Source organism: Microcaecilia unicolor, chromosome 9 (genome assembly GCF_901765095.1).
Source record: "Microcaecilia unicolor chromosome 9, aMicUni1.1, whole genome shotgun sequence".
NCBI classification, from domain to species: domain Eukaryota; kingdom Metazoa; phylum Chordata; class Amphibia; order Gymnophiona; family Siphonopidae; genus Microcaecilia; species Microcaecilia unicolor.
In genome coordinates this window covers 97,088,686-97,108,083 of record NC_044039.1, presented here as the reverse complement: position 1 = coordinate 97,108,083, position 19,398 = coordinate 97,088,686, and the positions used below count along the sequence as shown (strand labels likewise).

General features: G+C 40.3%; 1 protein-coding gene and 1 non-coding gene across 6 annotated transcripts in view; one reads left to right on the top strand and one right to left on the bottom strand.

Annotated features, from left to right (window-relative positions):
* The window catches only part of INTS13 (integrator complex subunit 13), a 165,743-nt gene that overhangs the window by 34,226 nt on the left and 112,119 nt on the right, over positions 1 to 19,398 (top strand). For all 5 annotated transcript variants that reach the window (XM_030214882.1, XM_030214880.1, XM_030214878.1 and 2 more), the window contains exons 4-6: positions 6,202 to 6,404; positions 13,788 to 13,868; positions 15,470 to 15,560. In XM_030214882.1, coding sequence (XP_030070742.1) covers positions 6,202 to 6,404; positions 13,788 to 13,868; positions 15,470 to 15,560 — 375 coding nt within the window. The remainder of the gene's footprint in view (positions 1 to 6,201; positions 6,405 to 13,787; positions 13,869 to 15,469; positions 15,561 to 19,398) is intronic.
* On the bottom strand, positions 4,971 to 5,052 carry TRNAS-AGA. The gene has a single exon. It is a non-coding gene; the product is annotated as a tRNA-Ser (tRNA).

Below are 19,398 nucleotides of genomic sequence, written 5' to 3'. Positions count from 1 at the left end.
CCTTAAGAGACGGGTTTGTGCACTCTCCCTGCAAGTCTCCGGTCAAAGCTGTGGCAGTGCAGCAGACTTTGGACAATCTGATCCACCTGGGTGCGGTCGTTCCGGTGCCAGAAGATCAGCTTGGCATGGGACGTTACTCCATTTACTTTGTGGTACCAAAGAAAGGAGGTTCTGTGTGGCCTATCCTCGACCTCAAAGGGGTCAATCGGGCCTTGAAAGTTCGACACTTCCGAATGGAGACTCTCCGCTCTGTTATAGCGGCAGTGAAAGCAGGGGAGTTCCTGGCATCCTTGGACATCAAGGAAGCTTACTTGCATATTCCCATCTGGCCTCCTCATCAACGCTTTCTGCGTTTTGCAGTCCTGGGCCGACACTTCCAGTTCAGAGCCCTCCCGTTCGGGTTGGCTACTGCTCCGCGGACCTTCTCCAAAGTAATGGTGGTTATCGCGGCCTTCCTACGAAAGGAAGGAGTACAAGTCCATCCTTATCTGGACGACTGGTTGATCCGAGCCCCCTCTTATGCAGAGTGCGGCAGAGCTGTAGACCGGGTGATTGCTCTTTTGAGCTCCCTGGGGTGGATCATCAACTGGGAGAAGAGCCAGCTGCGCCCGACTCAGTCCCTGGAGTATCTGGGAGTTCGTTTCGACACCCAAGTGGGCAGAGTGTTCCTGCCAGACAATCGGATTGTCAAGCTTCAGGCTCAGGTGGACCAGTTCCTAGTAGCCTCTCCTCTTCGGGCTTGGGACTATGTGCAGCTGTTGGGCTCTATGACGGCCACGATGGACGTAGTGCCCTGGGCCAGGGCCCATATGAGACCTCTACAGCTCTCTCTGCTGCAGCGATGGACTCCAGTGTCGGAGGATTACGCTGTGCGCCTTCCCTTGGATCCAGCGGTGCGCAAGGCACTGAGCTGGTGGCTGAGGACAGACAAGCTGTCCGCAGGAATGCCTATTTTGACCCCGGAATGGATTGTCACGACGGACGCCTCTTTGACGGGCTGGGGAGCCCACTGCTTGGGAAGGACAGTGCAGGGGCTCTGGTCTCCTGCAGAGGCAAAGTGGTCTATCAACCTCCTGGAACTCAGAGCCATTCGGTTGGCGCTTTTGGAGTTTCTCCCGGTACTGGCGGTGAAGCCAGTAGGGGTCCTGTCGGACAATGCCACGGGTGTGGCCTATGTCAATCGCCAGGGAGGTACCAAGAGCGCAGTTGATATAGAGGGCCATAATCGAACGGGGGGCGGCCATCTCTAACGCCGGCCCCGTCAAGCGGCGTACCCGACTGTATTATCGAAACAAGATGGCTGGTCATCTTTCATTTCGATAATGCGGTCGGGGCTGGCTAAATCTCAACATTTGGCCTGCCCTTAGAGATCGCCGGCGTTAGAGATGGCTGCCATTGGTTTTCGCCGATAATGGAAACTAATGGCGGCCATTATCCAAGGCATTTGGTCATGGGAGGAGCCAGCATTTTTAGTGCACTGGTCCCCCTCACATGCCAGGACACCAACCGGGCACCCTAGGGGGCACTGCAGTGGACTTCACAAATTGATCCCAGGTACATAGCTCCCTTACCTTGTGTGCTGAGCCCCTCAACCCCCCCCCCCCCCAAACCCACTACCCACAACTGTACACCAGTACCATAGCCCTTACGGGTGAAGGGGGGCACCTAGATGTGGGTACAGTGGGTTTGTGGTGGGTTTTGGAGGGCTCCCATTTACCACCACAGGTGTAACAGGTAGTGGGGATGGGCCTGGGTTCGCCTGCCTGAAGTACACTGCAGTACCCACTAAAAACTCCTCCAGGGACCTGCATAGTGCTGTGATGGAGCTGGGTATGACATTTGAGACTGGCAAAAAAATGTTCTAAAATTTTTTTTTTTTTGGGTGGGAGGGGGTTGGAGACCACTGGGGGAGTAAGGGGAGCTCATCCCCGATTCCCTCCGGGGGTCATCTGGTCATTTAGGGCACATTTTTGAGGCTTGGTCGTGAACAAAAAAGGACCAAGTAAAGTTGGCCAAATGCTCGTCAGAGCCGGCCTTCGTTTTTTCCTATTATCGGCCGAGGCTGGCCATCTCTTAACCACGCCCCCGTCCCGCCTTCGGTACACTTCCAACACACCTCCTTTAACTTTGGCTGGCCCTGCAACAGAAAGCAGTTGAAGCTGGCCAAAATCGGCTTTCGATTATACCGATTTGGCCGGCCTTAGGAGAAGGCCGGCCATCTCCCGATTTGTGTCAGAAGATGGCCAGCCTTCTCCTTCGAAAATAAGCAGGATAATAACCCTTGCAGTATGTACTTCTATGCTTTTTTTTTTAATTAATGGAACCTTGACCCTCATGTAATGCATATAAACTCTTCAGCTAGCATAACGTAATATAAGTGTTGCCATACTGGGACAGACTGAAGGTCCATCAAGCCCAGTACCCTGTTTCCAACAGTGGCCAGTCCAGGTCACAAGTACCTGGCAAGATCTCAAAAGAGTATAACAGATTTTATGCTGCTTATCTTAGAAATAAGCAGTGGATTTTCCCCATCTTAATAATGGCTTATGGACATTCCTTTTAGGCAATTATCCAAACCTTTATTTATTTATTTTTTTTGTTACATTTGTACCCCAGGCTTTCCCACTCATGGCAGGCTCAATGCGGCTTACATGGGGCAATGGAGGGTTAAGTGACTTGCCCAGAGTCACAAGAAGCTGCCTGTGCCGGGAATCGAATTCAGTTCCCCAGGACCAAAGTCCACCACCCTAACCACTAGGCCACTCCTCCACTCTGCTAAGCTAACTGCTTTTACCACATTTTATGGCAATGAATTCTAGAGCTTAATTAGCATGTGGAGTGAAGAAATATTTTCTCTGGTTTGTTTTAAATTTACTACTTAGTTGCTTCACTGCATGCCACCTAATCCTAGTAGTTTTGGAAAGGGTAAACAAGCGATTCACATCTACCCATTCCACTCCACTCAGTATTGTATAGACCTCCATCATATCTCCCCTCAGCTGTTCCCCACTTTAGCCTTTCCTCATAGAGAAGTCATCCCGTCCCCTTTATTATTTTTGTCACCTTTCTCTGTACCTTTTCTAAGTCCGCTATATGAGATATGGTGACCAGAATTGTACACAATATTCAAGGTGTGGTCGCACCATGGAGTGATACACAGGCATTATGACGTTCTCATTTTTGTTTTCCATTCCTTTCCTAATAATTCCTAAATTCTGTTTGCTTTCTTAGCTGCCGCTGCATATTAAGCAGATGATTTCAACATCATATCAACGATAACATCTAGATCCTTTTCCTGGGTGGTGACTCCTAATTTGGAACCTTGCATCACTGTTACGCTCTGCTACACTTCTCCAGGATGGGTCGGTTTTTGTTTCCTAACCTGGCAGCCGTCATCCGGCTTGGAGCAAGAGCAGCAGCCATCTTGTCTAAACGAGAACAGGAAGGAACTCCATATCAGGTCGTGGGAGGATCTCCTATGGGGGCTGCCATGTTGGATGCACCTGAGTTTGGTTTGCTCTGATTGCTTCACTATTTAAAGCACTGCCTCCAGGCCTTCTTTGCTTCGGCCTCAATTGTTCTGAGGAGTTGCTGTCGGAGTGCTGTTCGCTGGCTATTGCCTGTTCCTGATTTCCTGTTTACCGGACCTTGGCTAGTTCTTGGATTTCGCTTGTTTGCTGCCTGCCTTGACCCTGGACTGATTTTTGACTATTCTTGCCTATTCGGAGTTCTGGTGCTGGACTGTGTCTGTATTCCTGCCATCCTGGTCAGCGGCTGTGCAACCCCGCCGGTTCCAGAAGTCCTGGTGGCCACCTGCAGCTGAGGGTTCAACTCTCGGTGAACGGTGGTTGCTTCCCAGGTGAAGCTAGGGGTTGTCTGGCTGCCTGACCGAGTACGGCATCTCTCCATCTTCGACGTGCTCAGTCGGGGCACAAGGGCTCACACATCTCCAGTCATAACAATCACGTAGCTATAGTTTGGGTTTCTCTTTCCCACGTGCATCACTTTGCACTTGCTCACATTAAACGTCATTTACCATTGGGATGCCCACTCTTCCAGTCTCGTAAGGTCCTCTTGCAATTTTTCACTATCCTCTTGTGATTTAACAACTTTGACTAACTTTGTTTGTATCATCAGCAAGTTTAATTATCTCACTTCCCATTTCTAGATAATTTATAAATGTTAAAAAGCAGCAGTCCCAGCACAGACCCTTGGGGAACCCCACTATCTACCCTTCTCCATTGAGAATACTGACCATTTAACCCTACTTTGTTTTATATCTTTTAATCAGTTCTTAATCCACAATAGGACATTACCTCCTATCCATGACTTACTAATTTTCTCAGCAGTCTTTTATGAGGTACTTTGTCAAATGCTTTTTGAAAATCCAGATTCACAGTATTGACTGGCTCACCTTTATCCACATGTTTATTCACACCTTCAAAAAAATTTAGTAGGTTAGTGAAGCAAGATTTCCCTTGTTGGCTTTGTCTCATTAATCCATGCCTTTGTATATGCTCTGTAATTTTGTTCTTTATAATAGTTTCCACCATTTTACCCAGCACCGACATCAGACTTACTGGTCTATAATTTCCCGGATTACCTCTGGAACCCTTTTTAAAAATTGGCCACCCTCCAATCTTCTGGTACCATGCTTGATTTTAAAGATAAATTACACATTACTAATAATACATATTACATTAGCTCTGCAAGTTAAATTTTCAGTTCTATCAGACTTCTGGGATGTATACCAGAATACTGATATGTATACCATCCGGTCCAGGTGACTTGCTACTCTTCAGTTTGTTAAATTGTCCCATCTTCCAGGTTTGCAGAAATTTGTTTCGGTTTCTCTGACTTATCAGTATTGAATACCATTTCTGGCACTGGTATCTTCCTCCACATCTTCCTCGGTGAAGACTGAAGCAAATAATTCTGAGAACTCTACTAGTAAGACAAATGAGCAGCCCTGTAGTCAGCAAGATTTGAACATGTGTGGGGAGACCCCAATGGATTTCTAGTCCATCGCCTTAACCACTTGGCCATGACTACCACCATGTTAGTTTAGCAAGCTGTTCACTGGAAGGAGTGCCGTGGCTGTAAGTAAAGGAGTAAACTTTTTATGTCGTTCTGTTTAATATTGGCCTCTTTTATGCTTTACCTGTATTTTTATGCTGCTCTATTTTGGATCTGTGAGCTTTAGCTTTATTTTTAAGCTGCCTCATTCTGATAGAATACCGAATTGTTTAAGATCTTGCTTCTTTTAAGGCATTTAGAATGGGCATTCCTTAGTATCTGGATAACCTGGCTATCTCCCATCCGTATGCTTAGATCTCTAAATGACCATTGTCTTGTGCTCCCTGGAATTAAAGCTGCTTAATTTGAGTCTACAAGACAGTGCATTTTTCTTTACTGCTACTTATCTATGAAATGCTTTACCTTTACAAATTTGTAATGAATTATCTTTCAAGAATTTCAAATCAGCAATAAAAACATGGCTTTTCCAACAAGCTTACCTACTTAGTTTTGTGGTGGGGTTTTGACCGTAAGTGCACCATCCCCTGTCCAATTGATGTATTTGGATTATTCTTCGTTATTATATGTATTTATTTTTGGCTGATTGTCTAGAATAAATGTCTTTCCTATCCACTTTTGTAGTTCTTCTCTTGATTTGTCTTAGTCTGTAAATTGCTTAGCCCTGTTAGTCGGTTAAAGTGGTATAGTAAGTCACAAATAAATAAATACATTTCTTTGAATGTTGATGGATTCAATTATCCAGTCAAGAGAAAAAGTTTTGATTACCTTAAGACTACAAACATAGACATAATTTTACTGCAGGAAACACACTTATCCTTCATTGCCTATGTAAAAAGACACATAAGGGTCTAACCGGCCACATTTTAATTATCACCTCAAAATAAGGTTGAATCCGAATTCTTTAAAAACATATCAAACCAGATACAAATTTTAACTCAATCTTCTGATGTAAGTGACTGCTGCACTATGGTTGAAGTTCATATCTGTGTTGTGTTTTACTCCATTCCCTTTGTTCAATATGGTATTACATTTTGTTTCAAGATTGGAAACCATTCAGTGTGACACGTATTCCATAATAGGGAAAATCAGGGGAGACAAAATCTTTTCACATCACTCTATGTATATGTAAAATACCAACTCGGTTTTTTTGCTTCTTGCATGCAGTTGATGGCAGCTTTAGCAGTAGTTGGTCCCCCCAATCCTCGTGCAGACCCAGAATCCTGCAGCATATTACATGGTCTAGTGGCAGCCGTTGAATCACTCTGCAAAATAACAGATTACCAGCATGAGACTCGAACCATGTTAATGGAGAATGCTGACTGTGTTGGAAACAGAGGACGAATTATTTGTCTCACTAATGCAAAAAGGTATTTCCATTTATTTACATGTACTTATGCCATGCCATTTATCAATTACACTAGTTAGTTCTGTATATTAATGTTACCTCATATGTTTAACTAAACTCTCTATTGTTTTTAAAGATTTTTTCTTCTTCATAATGTTACAAGCACTATTTCCTTTTGTGAAAAATGAACCTTTTGAGAGGATGTTGTGGAGAAGGACCCCTTCCCATGTTGCATCTAGCTATTGTACAGTAGTGAAGAAATTGAGATGAACTTTCTAAACTTGATCCCCCATCTAAAAAACTAACATAAGTTAAGCTGTATCAGATCAAGGTTGTCTGAGCCCAGTATCCTGTCTCTAGCAGTAGCTAGTCCAGGCCACAAGTATCAAAGAGATACCAAACAGTTGATCAATTTTCATATTTCAAGGGAGAAGTGATGGCTTACCCGACTACCTAGTTAATAATTTTTTATGGACTTTTTCTCCAGAAGTTTGAACAAACTTCTTTTGAACCTTGCTTTGTTAGTCGTCTTGACTATGTCCTCTGGCAAACAGATTCCACAGCTTAATTATGCACTGCACGAAAATACTTTCTACAATTTGTTTTCCATCTGCTGGTTGTTAGCTGCTTGGAATGCCCTCTTGTTTCAGTGAAAGGTTTAATGATCATTATCTTATTTAACAAATAATAATTAGAAGTGCAAATAGACTCCTATCTTCCGTTATATCTTCAAGACCTGCTGGTTCTCTGAATGTGAGCAGGATGATTAGTTAACATGTAAATGATAATCATCTGATGTCACCAAGGTGGGCCATTTTCCAGTGCCTTCTGGAAAAGTTTGTAAAACTGTTTCTAAGCATGTGTATGTGAGATTCCCATGCAGTTACTGCTTTGTGGAGTCGGCTCAATCTTGGTTTTTTTTCACACAGTAATATTCATCTTTACTAATTTTGAAGGGCCCATAAATATATTACAGTGAAGAAATCAACAGCATCTGGTTGAATATAAAATTGTACATCCTTCTCTTACTCACAAGTAAATATGATCCATGTCGAGGCTCATAATGTAAGAGCCATGGCAGCATCAGTTTCTCCTCTAAGATCAACCTCCATTAAGGATATTTGAAAGACTGACATGGTAGTCAGTTGACACAGTTACATCCCATTACAGTGTCCAGGTGCAATATTAGGTTTGGTCAGTCTGTCCTCTGAAGTCTATTTGAAGTTGAACTCTAATTCAGTTTCCCCTGTTTTATTATTTCATGTTGGCTGTCTTGTAAAAAAAAAAAAAAAAGCCTTCCCCATTTTATTTACTTTCATTTAGTTAGTAGCATCTCCCATAAACTCCAAGTGATGTACAATCCACAATAGATTGGTGGCTATCATTGTTTAATTCCTTTTTTTTGTTGTTTTTGTTAGTGGCAGCCTTTAGCTAAGGACCACATATTTCCACCTGCTGGTAGGTGTGCACAACCCATCAGTCAATTTTGGGGCAGTCTGGAGGAATGCTAAGGAAATAGAGATATGGATTCTTGCAGGGGATATGCAAAGCAGAGGCTGAACAGGAAGTACCCTTCCACATGCTCAGGAAAGCCTTTGTAAGCTTTTCCCTAAGGCTCAAGGAAATATTCAGCATCTGCGCTGTTGGATGGTATTACTCACGTGTGGCTTGCTCTCCTGCCATCCTTAGAGAACATCTATTAGAGATAAGAAACTTCACTTTTGGGTTTTACTCTTCCCAGAGATTACATGTTTGAGGTCAGATTCCAAAAAAGAAGTAGAATGGTCAGAAACTTTATTAAACACCCACAGAAGGTGAACTCTCCACAGGAAAACCAATGAAAGGCAAAACACACAGTGGATCCAAAAAAGTCCTCTCACAATGAGTGTCTTCCTGAACAAGGTCTTTATTAACAGTAGCAGAAATGACCCGACACGTGACGTGTTTCGGCCGTGAGGCCTGCGTCAGGGGTCTAGTATTATCTGTAGAAAAAAGTACCTTGTAGATCAGATGAACAAAATAGTACTAAAGCTGCTAACAACGATATCGTACACAAGAAAACGCTGTGCTGCTTTGTAAAACGAAATGTATGGCAAAAAAGACACGTGACGTGTTTCGGCCGTGAGGCCTGCGTCAGGGGTCTATAAAATAATATAATATACAAAGACATGCATAAAAATACAATTATAATTAAAACCATGAATAAAAACTTGAGCATACATATTCTTGTACAAATTTAGACAAATAAAACATCAGAATGAAAGATGCAAAATATATATAATAAAAAATATGATAAAAATATAAGAGTATATGACTTTAAAAGAATAGAGAATATTGAATTATATAAAAATATGAAATTATACCACATAGAGATAATGAGGACAAGGCATGAAATAAAATACACAACATGATGAAGTATAAATATAGAGGACATACCTAGTATTATCTGTAGAAAAAAGTACCTTGTAGATCAGATGAACAAAATAGCACTAAAGCTGCTAACAACGATATCTATAATAAATATGTAAACGAAGGCATAAATCACTACATCCTCTCCATACATACATATACAACAAAATGAAATGATACTGAAAAAAGTGAAACATAGAATATATGGACAGGGATCCCAAAAAAAGGTGTGTATTGATGATGGAGAATAATGAAGAAGACCACATGGGTATGAAAATAAAAATAAAAAATGAAAATGAAACAAGGCACGGCTGCCAAATGAATCAGCAAATGTCAAAAGTGGTGAACCATAAAATGATAAGGATAGGAGAAACAGAAAAAAGAAATAACTGATATTACTGTGAAAAATAGCATATATTAAAAATAGCATATATTAAAAAAGAAGACCATAAACTACTAAGAAAAATGAACCATAACATAGGGGAACCACCTAACTGAAAAATAATATTACCTTTGCAAAAGTGCAAAAGGAACCACATCAAAAAGGAGGCAAAATTACAAATAAGAGGTAAATGCCAATCAAAATGAGAAAAAATAAATAAGAAAAAATAATGGGTGTGGGGCATACTATAAGCTATTACAGCAGCCAGCATAGCTATCAGCAAATAAAAAAGGGGGGGATTATTGCAGATAAAATATAACAATGAAAATGAATGGAATAGTCGGTGTGGGGCATGCTATAAACTACTAAAACAGACTGCATAGCTGTCGGCATTGCACAAGAACAAACCTTAAAAGCGCCTAAATGACTGCTGAGTACTGTGAAGCAAATTCGTTTGTGTGAGGCACAATGCAAACCGCTATAACTGCATTGAATTAGCACTGGTTAAATAAAAGCTAACATGACTAATGAAAAAACCAATTAAAATGCTTACCGTACACAAGAAAACGCTGTGCTGCTTTGTAAAACGAAATGTATGGCAAAACATGAAACCACCTTCAAGGGAAGGAATTATACCGGAAGTAAAGATGACATCACTTCCCCTGTGATTGGAACGAACCATTACTAGGGAAATATAGCACATGCGAGTGGTGGGGTCGAAACTTAATGGTATGATCGATATAAAAGACTCCACTGCTAAAAGGGTTAGTGAAAACAATGGGGCACACATAAAGCTATAGGTGGAATCTGACAACAATAAAACAAAAGATTGGACTATATAAACCATGTGATCCCATATGTAGTTCCAGCTAACTGCAGAATACAAATGAAAAATAAAAAGAAAAAAACAAAATAGCGATTCAATTGTTCGACATGGACAAATAATTTTGTAAAAAAATTTTTGACATATATATAGGTCCTCGTATACAATGTATATGCTATAAAAATAAAAATAACAGGAATGATCTCCTGATTGCCAAGCCAGACAAACTAAGCCCAGATTTGGTTTGCACATTAAAATATTCACATTTATCAGGAGGCATTAGAAACATCATTAAAAAGCATTGGCATATTTTGGAGACACATACCTGCTTTACAAAACAAGTTCCAGTCATTGCACACGCCCGCAACCACAACATTAGAGAGTTTTTGGTTCCCTCTACCCTTCCAGAGCCCCATTCCACAAGAGGAGATTCCTTTGGCCATATACCATGTGGGAGATGCTCAGTGTGCAAACACTCACTTACTATCACTTCATTTCACAGTAAACATAATAACAAAAACTACATTCTCAGACATTTTTCTGATTGTAATACTACTGGAGTTATTTACATCATAATATGTCCTTGTGACTTACTCTATGTAGGCAAAACTAAGAGAGCCATAAAAACAAGAATTATAGAACATAGGAGTTGCCTCACAAGGCAGATACATAGCGCCCCCCTGGTGACTCATTGGGTTGAAAAAAATCATACAATTGAACATTTAAGATTTTTTGTATTCAAAAAAATATCTATGTCCTGGAGAGGTGGTAATATGGATGAGAAACTGCTAAGGGAAGAACAGAGAACTATATATACATTAGGTACAGCCACACCGCATGGACTCAATATGGACATGGATTTCAGTCCTTTTTTATGATCATCCTTGTTATTTTCATTTTTGCTTTTATTTTTATTTTTGTTCAGTGTTCCCAGTCGCCTGTCTTTTTTCTATTACATATGTTTTGGTTTTTCATATTCATTTTTCCCATTTCCATTATTATTATTTTGTTTTATTGTTTTGGTGTAGTGTCATCATTCAGGATTACTACCATTTTTATTTTATTTTTATAGCATATACATTGTATACGAGGACCTATATATATGTCAAAAATTTTTTTACAAAATTATTTGTCCATGTCGAACAATTGAATCGCTATTTTTGTTTTTTTCTTTTTATTTTTCATTTGTATTCTGCAGTTAGCTGGAACTACATATGGGATCACATGGTTTATATAGTCCAATCTTTTGTTTTATTGTTGTCAGATTCCACCTATAGCTTTATGTGTGCCCCATTGTTTTCACTAACCCTTTTAGCAGTGGAGTCTTTTATATCGATCATACCATTAAGTTTCGACCCCACCACTCGCATGTGCTATATTTCCCTAGTAATGGTTCGTTCCAATCACAGGGGAAGTGATGTCATCTTTACTTCCGGTATAATTCCTTCCCTTGAAGGTGGTTTCATGTTTTGCCATACATTTCGTTTTACAAAGCAGCACAGCGTTTTCTTGTGTACGGTAAGCATTTTAATTGTTTTTTCATTAGTCATGTTAGCTTTTATTTAACCAGTGCTAATTCAATGCAGTTATAGCGGTTTGCATTGTGCCTCACACAAACGAATTTGCTTCACAGTACTCAGCAGTCATTTAGGCGCTTTTAAGGTTTGTTCTTGTGCAATGCCGACAGCTATGCAGTCTGTTTTAGTAGTTTATAGCATGCCCCACACCGACTATTCCATTCATTTTCATTGTTATATTTTATCTGCAATAATCCCCCCCTTTTTTATTTGCTGATAGCTATGCTGGCTGCTGTAATAGCTTATAGTATGCCCCACACCCATTATTTTTTCTTATTTATTTTTTCTCATTTTGATTGGCATTTACCTCTTATTTGTAATTTTGCCTCCTTTTGATGTGGTTCCTTTTGCACTTTTGCAAAGGTAATATTATTTTTCAGTTAGGTGGTTCCCCTATGTTATGGTTCATTTTTCTTAGTAGTTTATGGTCTTCTTTTTTAATATATGCTATTTTTAATATATGCTATTTTTCACAGTAATATCAGTTATTTCTTTTTTCTGTTTCTCCTATCCTTATCATTTTATGGTTCACCACTTTTGACATTTGCTGATTCATTTGGCAGCCGTGCCTTGTTTTCATTTTCATTTTTTTATTTTTATTTTCATACCCATGTGGTCTTCTTCATTATTCTCCATCATCAATACACACCTTTTTTTGGGATCCCTGTCCATATATTCTATGTTTCACTTTTTTCAGTATCATTTCATTTTGTTGTATATGTATGTATGGAGAGGATGTAGTGATTTATGCCTTCGTTTACATATTTATTATAGATATCGTTGTTAGCAGCTTTAGTGCTATTTTGTTCATCTGATCTACAAGGTACTTTTTTCTACAGATAATACTAGGTATGTCCTCTATATTTATACTTCATCATGTTGTGTATTTTATTTCATGCCTTGTCCTCATTATCTCTATGTGGTATAATTTCATATTTTTATATAATTCAATATTCTCTATTCTTTTAAAGTCATATACTCTTATATTTTTATCATATTTTTATTATATATATTTTGCATCTTTCATTCTGATGTTTTATTTGTCTAAATTTGTACAAGAATATGTATGCTCAAGTTTTTATTCATGGTTTTAATTATAATTGTATTTTTATGCATGTCTTTGTATATTATATTATTTTATAGACCCCTGACGCAGGCCTCACGGCCGAAACACGTCACGTGTCTTTTTTGCCATACATTTCGTTTTACAAAGCAGCACAGCGTTTTCTTGTGTACGATATCGTTGTTAGCAGCTTTAGTGCTATTTTGTTCATCTGATCTACAAGGTACTTTTTTCTACAGATAATACTAGACCCCTGACGCAGGCCTCACGGCCGAAACACGTCACGTGTCGGGTCATTTCTGCTACTGTTAATAAAGACCTTGTTCAGGAAGACACTCATTGTGAGAGGACTTTTTTGGATCCACTGTGTGTTTTGCCAGAAACTTTATTATACATAGATTTTAAAATTGTGCATAGAAAATTAGGTGAAACAAAAGTGTGCTGAAGTCAAAGAAGGAAGTGTTTTGTTTTGTTTTATTCTTTCTTCAGGTCATCGAATCAAACCAGAAAAACAGTGGCTACCACTTGTATCTTATTTTGATTCGGTACAGCGATAAGCACTAAGTTTGATGTATTTCGTGGCCTATGCAAGCTTTATGCCTTGATTTCTATCCTCCAGCCCTCCCCCTTTTCCTCTTTCTTCCCTTTTTCTTAATGTGATTCTAGATGTGGATAGTTACTTCTTCAATGTGAGCTCCAGTATTGCCATGATTTGTAAAATGTTGCTTGTTGTTATGTTGTGAGCTCTTGCTTATATTGTATTGTATTGAAAACCAATAAAAGAAATTAAACTCAGAAAAACAGTGGAAAAAATGTCCAACAAAAATATTTCAAGGGACAAGCTATAATTCCAAAAGGAGTCCACTTGGACCACAGTCGGAGATTTTCTTTCTCTGTGGAAGCCTATAGTTTGCCTTCTGGCATTTTTAAAATTTACTATGCATGTACTTTTAAAACATGCATTTATTTTGACTTGTTTTAAATGTTTTAATGCTTTATAATTTGTATTGTTTTATAGTCTGTTAACCGCTTTGAATGTCCTTTCGGATGATGGGGCAGGATATAAGAGATTTTAAATAATATTTTGTGTTTTGCAATGGAATGAAAGTCTTTACTGTTTTTTAATGTAACCTTTTTTTTTCCTTCCATAGTGATAGCCATGTGAGGATGCTGGAAGAGTGCGTCAACGAAAGTATTCATGACCATAACAAACTTGCTGCTGGTTCAGATCAGTGAGTGTGCTGATCACAGGCACAGTATGCCTGGTCTGTCCATGACTTTTTTTTTTGCACAAAGAAGGGGAGAGAAAAAAAAAACTTTTGACAAATTAGGCCTGACCTTTCTTACTGAAATATGGCTTTGGAAAGCCATACATAAATTCAGTATGATTAGGGGGTGGTTTAATGAGTCAAAAGTGAAAGGTGTAAGCTTAAATCTATCCAAAAATAATTTAAAAGAGAGGTTGTTAGTATCTTGATTGTAATTCCTAGTATAAGCATTAGCAACATAACTAACATTAAGGGGATAATTTTATGCAGGTTTTTCTGTCTGTAAATTCCGCTTTACATGCAGAAAAGGCCTTTTATAAAATTACAAATATGTTCGTTGAAATTATGAGTTCTGGGTCATAGTTTGGCAGAGCAAATGCGTAGTTGTGATGTACGTGCATATTGTAGAAATTTGCATCATCTGTGGAACAAGTATAAATTTGTGTATCTGAATTTGTTCACTGTTGTGGCTGATTCTGTGTGGCTGTTATATAAAGGCACTTAGACAAGTAGAGATAAAAAAGGTGCTTTCTTGGGCTTTCAACATGGACTTCCTCTTGTAACATTGTTTTTGTCATTTCTCCCCATATAGAACTTTTTTTTTTCCCCTAAAAGAAAAGGAAATGAGGCATCTGGGAGCACTTAGCAGAGCTACAGCTGTACCGAATAGCATATTTTACTATTCAGCTGAATATGAATAATGAAAAATGATATTCGACCAAATACGAATACCGAATACAAATTATGGGCATTGAGCTTTTAACATAACAAATAATAAAAGAAGCAATGTAAAATCAGAGTAGGATTAACTCAGAGCCCTGGATTATTCATATTCAAATTTAAATCACTATTCATCTGAATACGAATAATATATTCGGGACACTATTCAGGGCTGAATCGAATACGAATATTCAGTACAGACCTAGCAGAGACCATTAACATTTTTAATTTCATATTATATTTTAGAATCTTCTTATACTGCAGTCATAAAGTGTTCACTATGCTTTGGAGGTGATGTCTCGAGCAGAATCAGCCTCAGCTCAATAAAGGGTGATTTGTTTTTACTGATAAATCATTCTTTTGGAGAACCTCTGAGCAAAGACCAAGCCTTCTTTTTAGTATTTTTTTTAAAGATTATGTGAAATACAACTTATTCCTACTGTTTAGCATTAAAATCATGCTTTTGCAGACATTCCAATGCTTTTTGAAGGGTTGATTCCCTTTCTTTACACAGGACACCTGAGATGGAAAGGAAGTGCTGATCAAGTGGCACACAAAGCTGCTAGTTTGATTTGAAATTGTTGATTATAGCCTTCATAATCTGGGGAGAGCTTTTTCGTTATTTGTTTATTGCTTTCAGCCCAAAGGTTTTGGCTTTGACTATTTAAAGCACTTTTGCATGCTTCCATTTTTGTATGCTGCACTTAGCCTCTGCTTATTTGCAGATTAACATATAGCATATATGAGGCGCAGCTGCTTTAAAATCATTGCCAAAAAAGTTTTGATTGTAATAGTAGTTAAATTGTTTTTATTTTGTATTAAGTAGAGATTTTCTTTTATCTAAGCCTCATGCAGATTCAGAAATGTGACCTAGTCCTAATTCACACTTATCCAGTGGGAGAGGATAGCCTTGTCTCAGATCGTTCTAAGAAGGAGGTAAGAGGCATGTACATATACTGGTCTGATGGTAATGTTCATTAACTATGGGGCCCTTTTATTAAAGCTTAGTGAGCACTAACAGACTTTAGCGTGGCCCATAGGTATAAAATAGACTGCAAAGTATTTGTCACACGCTGATGTTCATTAATACTTGCTAAGCTTCAGTAAAAGGGCCCCTGTGTCAGTTATAAAAAAAAAACTGTATCACATAGCCATAAAACTTTTAGTCCATTATTTTTCTGCATGCATATATTGTAGTTATGCTTATATAAAATTGAAACACAACTGAAATACTGAACCACTGTAATAACAATCTGACAATGCAGTAAATGCACTATTTACTTTCACTTCACCTTATTTCTTTGATGCCATTTGACCTACATGCCAGTATGTCATATTTGGAGTTCTGTGGACATATATGGAACAGATCTTTTCTCCCATCTTTTCAGTTCATGTCCTTATTCTCCCTTCCTCTAAAACTAATTTCACTTAAAGGCTACATATTTATATATCAAGAGCCTGTGCACGTCTGTTAGGTACCTTAGGCAAACCTTGAGCTTGAATCCCCTCCCTTCCCGGCCACACATTCATGCATAGTGCGTTCAGATTAATAGCAGGAGAGCAGGACAGTCGTTCTTTTTAATTACAGCACTGCTCCTTCTGCCACCAGTGCCTGTCTTCTCTCTTTCATGTGGTTCAGATCAGAGCTGAAGGAAGAGAAATGGCACTGATAACAGGAGGAACAGGATTTAGAGGGGCCAGACCCTATCCTCTGCAGGTCATGGCTGAGGGAGTGGAACATATGGGCTTACCTAGCCCCAACAGTTTAGGGTAGAGTGGGAGGCAGCAGTAGTGGCTAGGCCAATTGATCATATTTTCTTCAGTCTGTGTGAATAGCGTGGAAGCGGTGAGAGTCACTGTTGGCCGGGCCTGAGGGTGTTTTTGTCTGGCATGGCACAGGCAATGGAGAAAACTAACAAGAGAGCAGAAGATAGAGGCACCAGCAACATGGGAAGCACCCGGTACTTAAAGAGAGAATAGGGACAGGGGAGGTAGCAGTGGGGGCTTGCTTCAGGTCTTCTGCCTATGTGGTTAAAGAAAGAAAAAGGGGGGTTGGGGAGTGAGACATTACATGCTGCCCCAGATGACCACTTAGTTCAACTTATGAAAGAACCAGCCTAGAGGACAGAACCTGTACCCAAAGAGTCAGAACTACAGATCTTAATCTGTAGTTTAGAAACTTGAATTTACGGGGGGGGGGGGGGGAGGGGGGGGAACTTGGGTGATGGTTTGTTCTGTTTAATATGTGAGATGCACATTTGTAGCTTTGTATCTCTATATCTTGCGTGCTTTTTTGCTATGTTCTGTTTATTTCATCATCAATAAAACTGTTGAAGTATAAAATAGAAGGGTGGGGTGGGGATAAAATGTTAAAAGTTTGATGACGGACTGTAGTAATTTGATCTTACTGAGTACATTTTCATATTTGAGTTTCTGTATAATTAACGTGGAATGTGTTTCTTTTGAAGTGTCATCAATAAAAATGTTGAATCATAGAAACTTGAATTTACATTTTAGATTTGATTACTTGCATTTTTAAATATGAGCTCAAGGTGACTTAAATAAAGGTAGAACAGTTAGTTTTCTGTCTAAGAGAGCTACAATGTCTGGCTTCCTACATGGGGGGCTAGTTTACAATGTTCTGGTTGGAGGGGTAATTTGCAGCACCCTACAACTCATTTTATAACGGGGCACCTGTTAAAAGCCCCAAGTGCCTTTACAATGACTCCCAGTAGCACAGTAATGCTGTCATACACTTTTATACCTGCTTTGAAGAAAGTGTTACATGTACTCTGGTGTATACTAGGGCATTTAAAAAAAAATATGTGTATATCACAGCTCTGTCAGAACTATGCCCCTGGGAACGCCTATTAACAGCGCAATGAAATTACATGCCATCTTTTCAGCACACGCACTGCTACTTATGTTTTTGGCTACACAGTTTTGTAAAAGCTCTTTTCTGCATGTAAAGCGTGCTCTACTCATGAAAAATGCTTTATAAAATTACAGAAGCCATTCTCATACGGCAAGGAGCATCAGTTTATTCATAAAATTATCCATGCACAGAAGCCCCAACAAGGGCCACTTGTTTCACGAACCGCTCCTTCAGGGAGAAGTGTAAGAGTTCCACCTCCTGACAAAGGCGTCAACTCTGTGGGTGCTGGGGGTGCTTGAGCATCCCCAATACTTTGGGACCCAACCAGAACGCGTCAGAACTATGGCCACCAGCCCCCGCGGCAATGTTGCAGTTGCACTTCCCAAGTCCCCGCTCGACCTGAAGCTTAAAAAAACAACAACCCAAAAACCATAGAGCGTCCAGAGTACTATAGAATGATCATGTGATATCTGCAGCCAGTGACAGCTCAGTCAATAGAAAAAGGGCAAGAATCGGGAACCCAATCTTCCTCTCCCAGCCACCCACCCGCTCCCTTCCTTGCTTACCCGCCTGCCTGACTTGCTACGTCTCTGACTGCAAGTGAAGAGAAATCACATGTGGGGCCTTAGAGCTGTGTGCACCGCTGCTGCCTCTGTAGTCCGTCCTCCACAAACAGGAACTTATAACAGGGGGTGGGAACAGCAGAACCTACAGCAGTGTTCACAGCTCTGTAGTTCCACATACGGTATCTATTTGAAGTCAGTGGAGGCAGCGAGTTGAGCAAATGGGTAAACAAAGGAGTGAGCGGGTGGGCGATGGGGTGGGGAAGCTCACAGACAGAGGTGCCCATGAGTGAGTGAGTGAGTGTCCAGGTGGGGAAGAAAAAGAGTGTTGGGATGATGCTGGAGGTGGGGAATAGGAGTTGGGTGAAGACAGAGGGGTGAAAATGGATAGGTGAATGGAGAGCGAGAGAGGCGAGCAATGCTGGATAATGAGAGAGGAGAGACAGAGGGGTGATGATGGATGGAGGAGAGAGAGAGGGGCAGTGCTGGATGATGGGGAAGAGAGAGGGGGCAATGCTAGATGATTGGGGGGAGAGAGGGGCAATGCTGGATGGTGGGGAAGAGAGAGATAGGGGGCAATGCTAGATGATTGGGGGAGAGAGGGGCAATGGTGGATGGTGGGGAAGAGAGAGATAGGGGGCAATGCTAGATGATTGGGGGAGAGAGGGGCAATGGTGGAGGGCGAGAGGGGGCAATGCTCGGTGGGGGGAGAGAGAGGGCAATGCTGGAGGTGGGGGAAGAGGGGGCAGTATGGATGGTGAGGGATAGAGAGACAGAGGGGGCAGTTTTGGATGAGTGTGATGATGGAATGACGGAAGAAAGAGAAATGGTAGTGGGGCAATATTGGATTGAGACAGAGAGAGAGAAGATATCCTGGATGGCTGGGGAAGGGAGAGAGAGAAAGAAAAGGGTTGATGTTGGATGGGGGGAAAAAACAGGAGATGTTGCATGATCTGCACAAGAGAGAGAGAGAGAAAAAGAGGGGCGATGATGCATGGCGAGGGGACAGGAGATCCTTGAATGGAAACTAAGACATTTTTTTTTAATGGCGACAGGAGGAGGGGAGAATATTGGGCTGTGTTCAGCACCCCTAATCATTTTGAAAAGTTGGCTCCAATGCCTCCTGAAGCAGCAGTTCGAGGGTGGAAGTGCTGTGTTATTGCATAGTTATTTGTGCATTCAGGTGAACATATATTTGTGTTCTGTAAAATAGGAGGTAAGAAATTGTTTTACCTGTAGAGAATGATGGTTTATTACTTGAGTCAAATGAAGGGGATATTTTCTCCCACCTCATCAATGCCAAATCTTTTCTAATTACAACATGAAGGATTTCTTC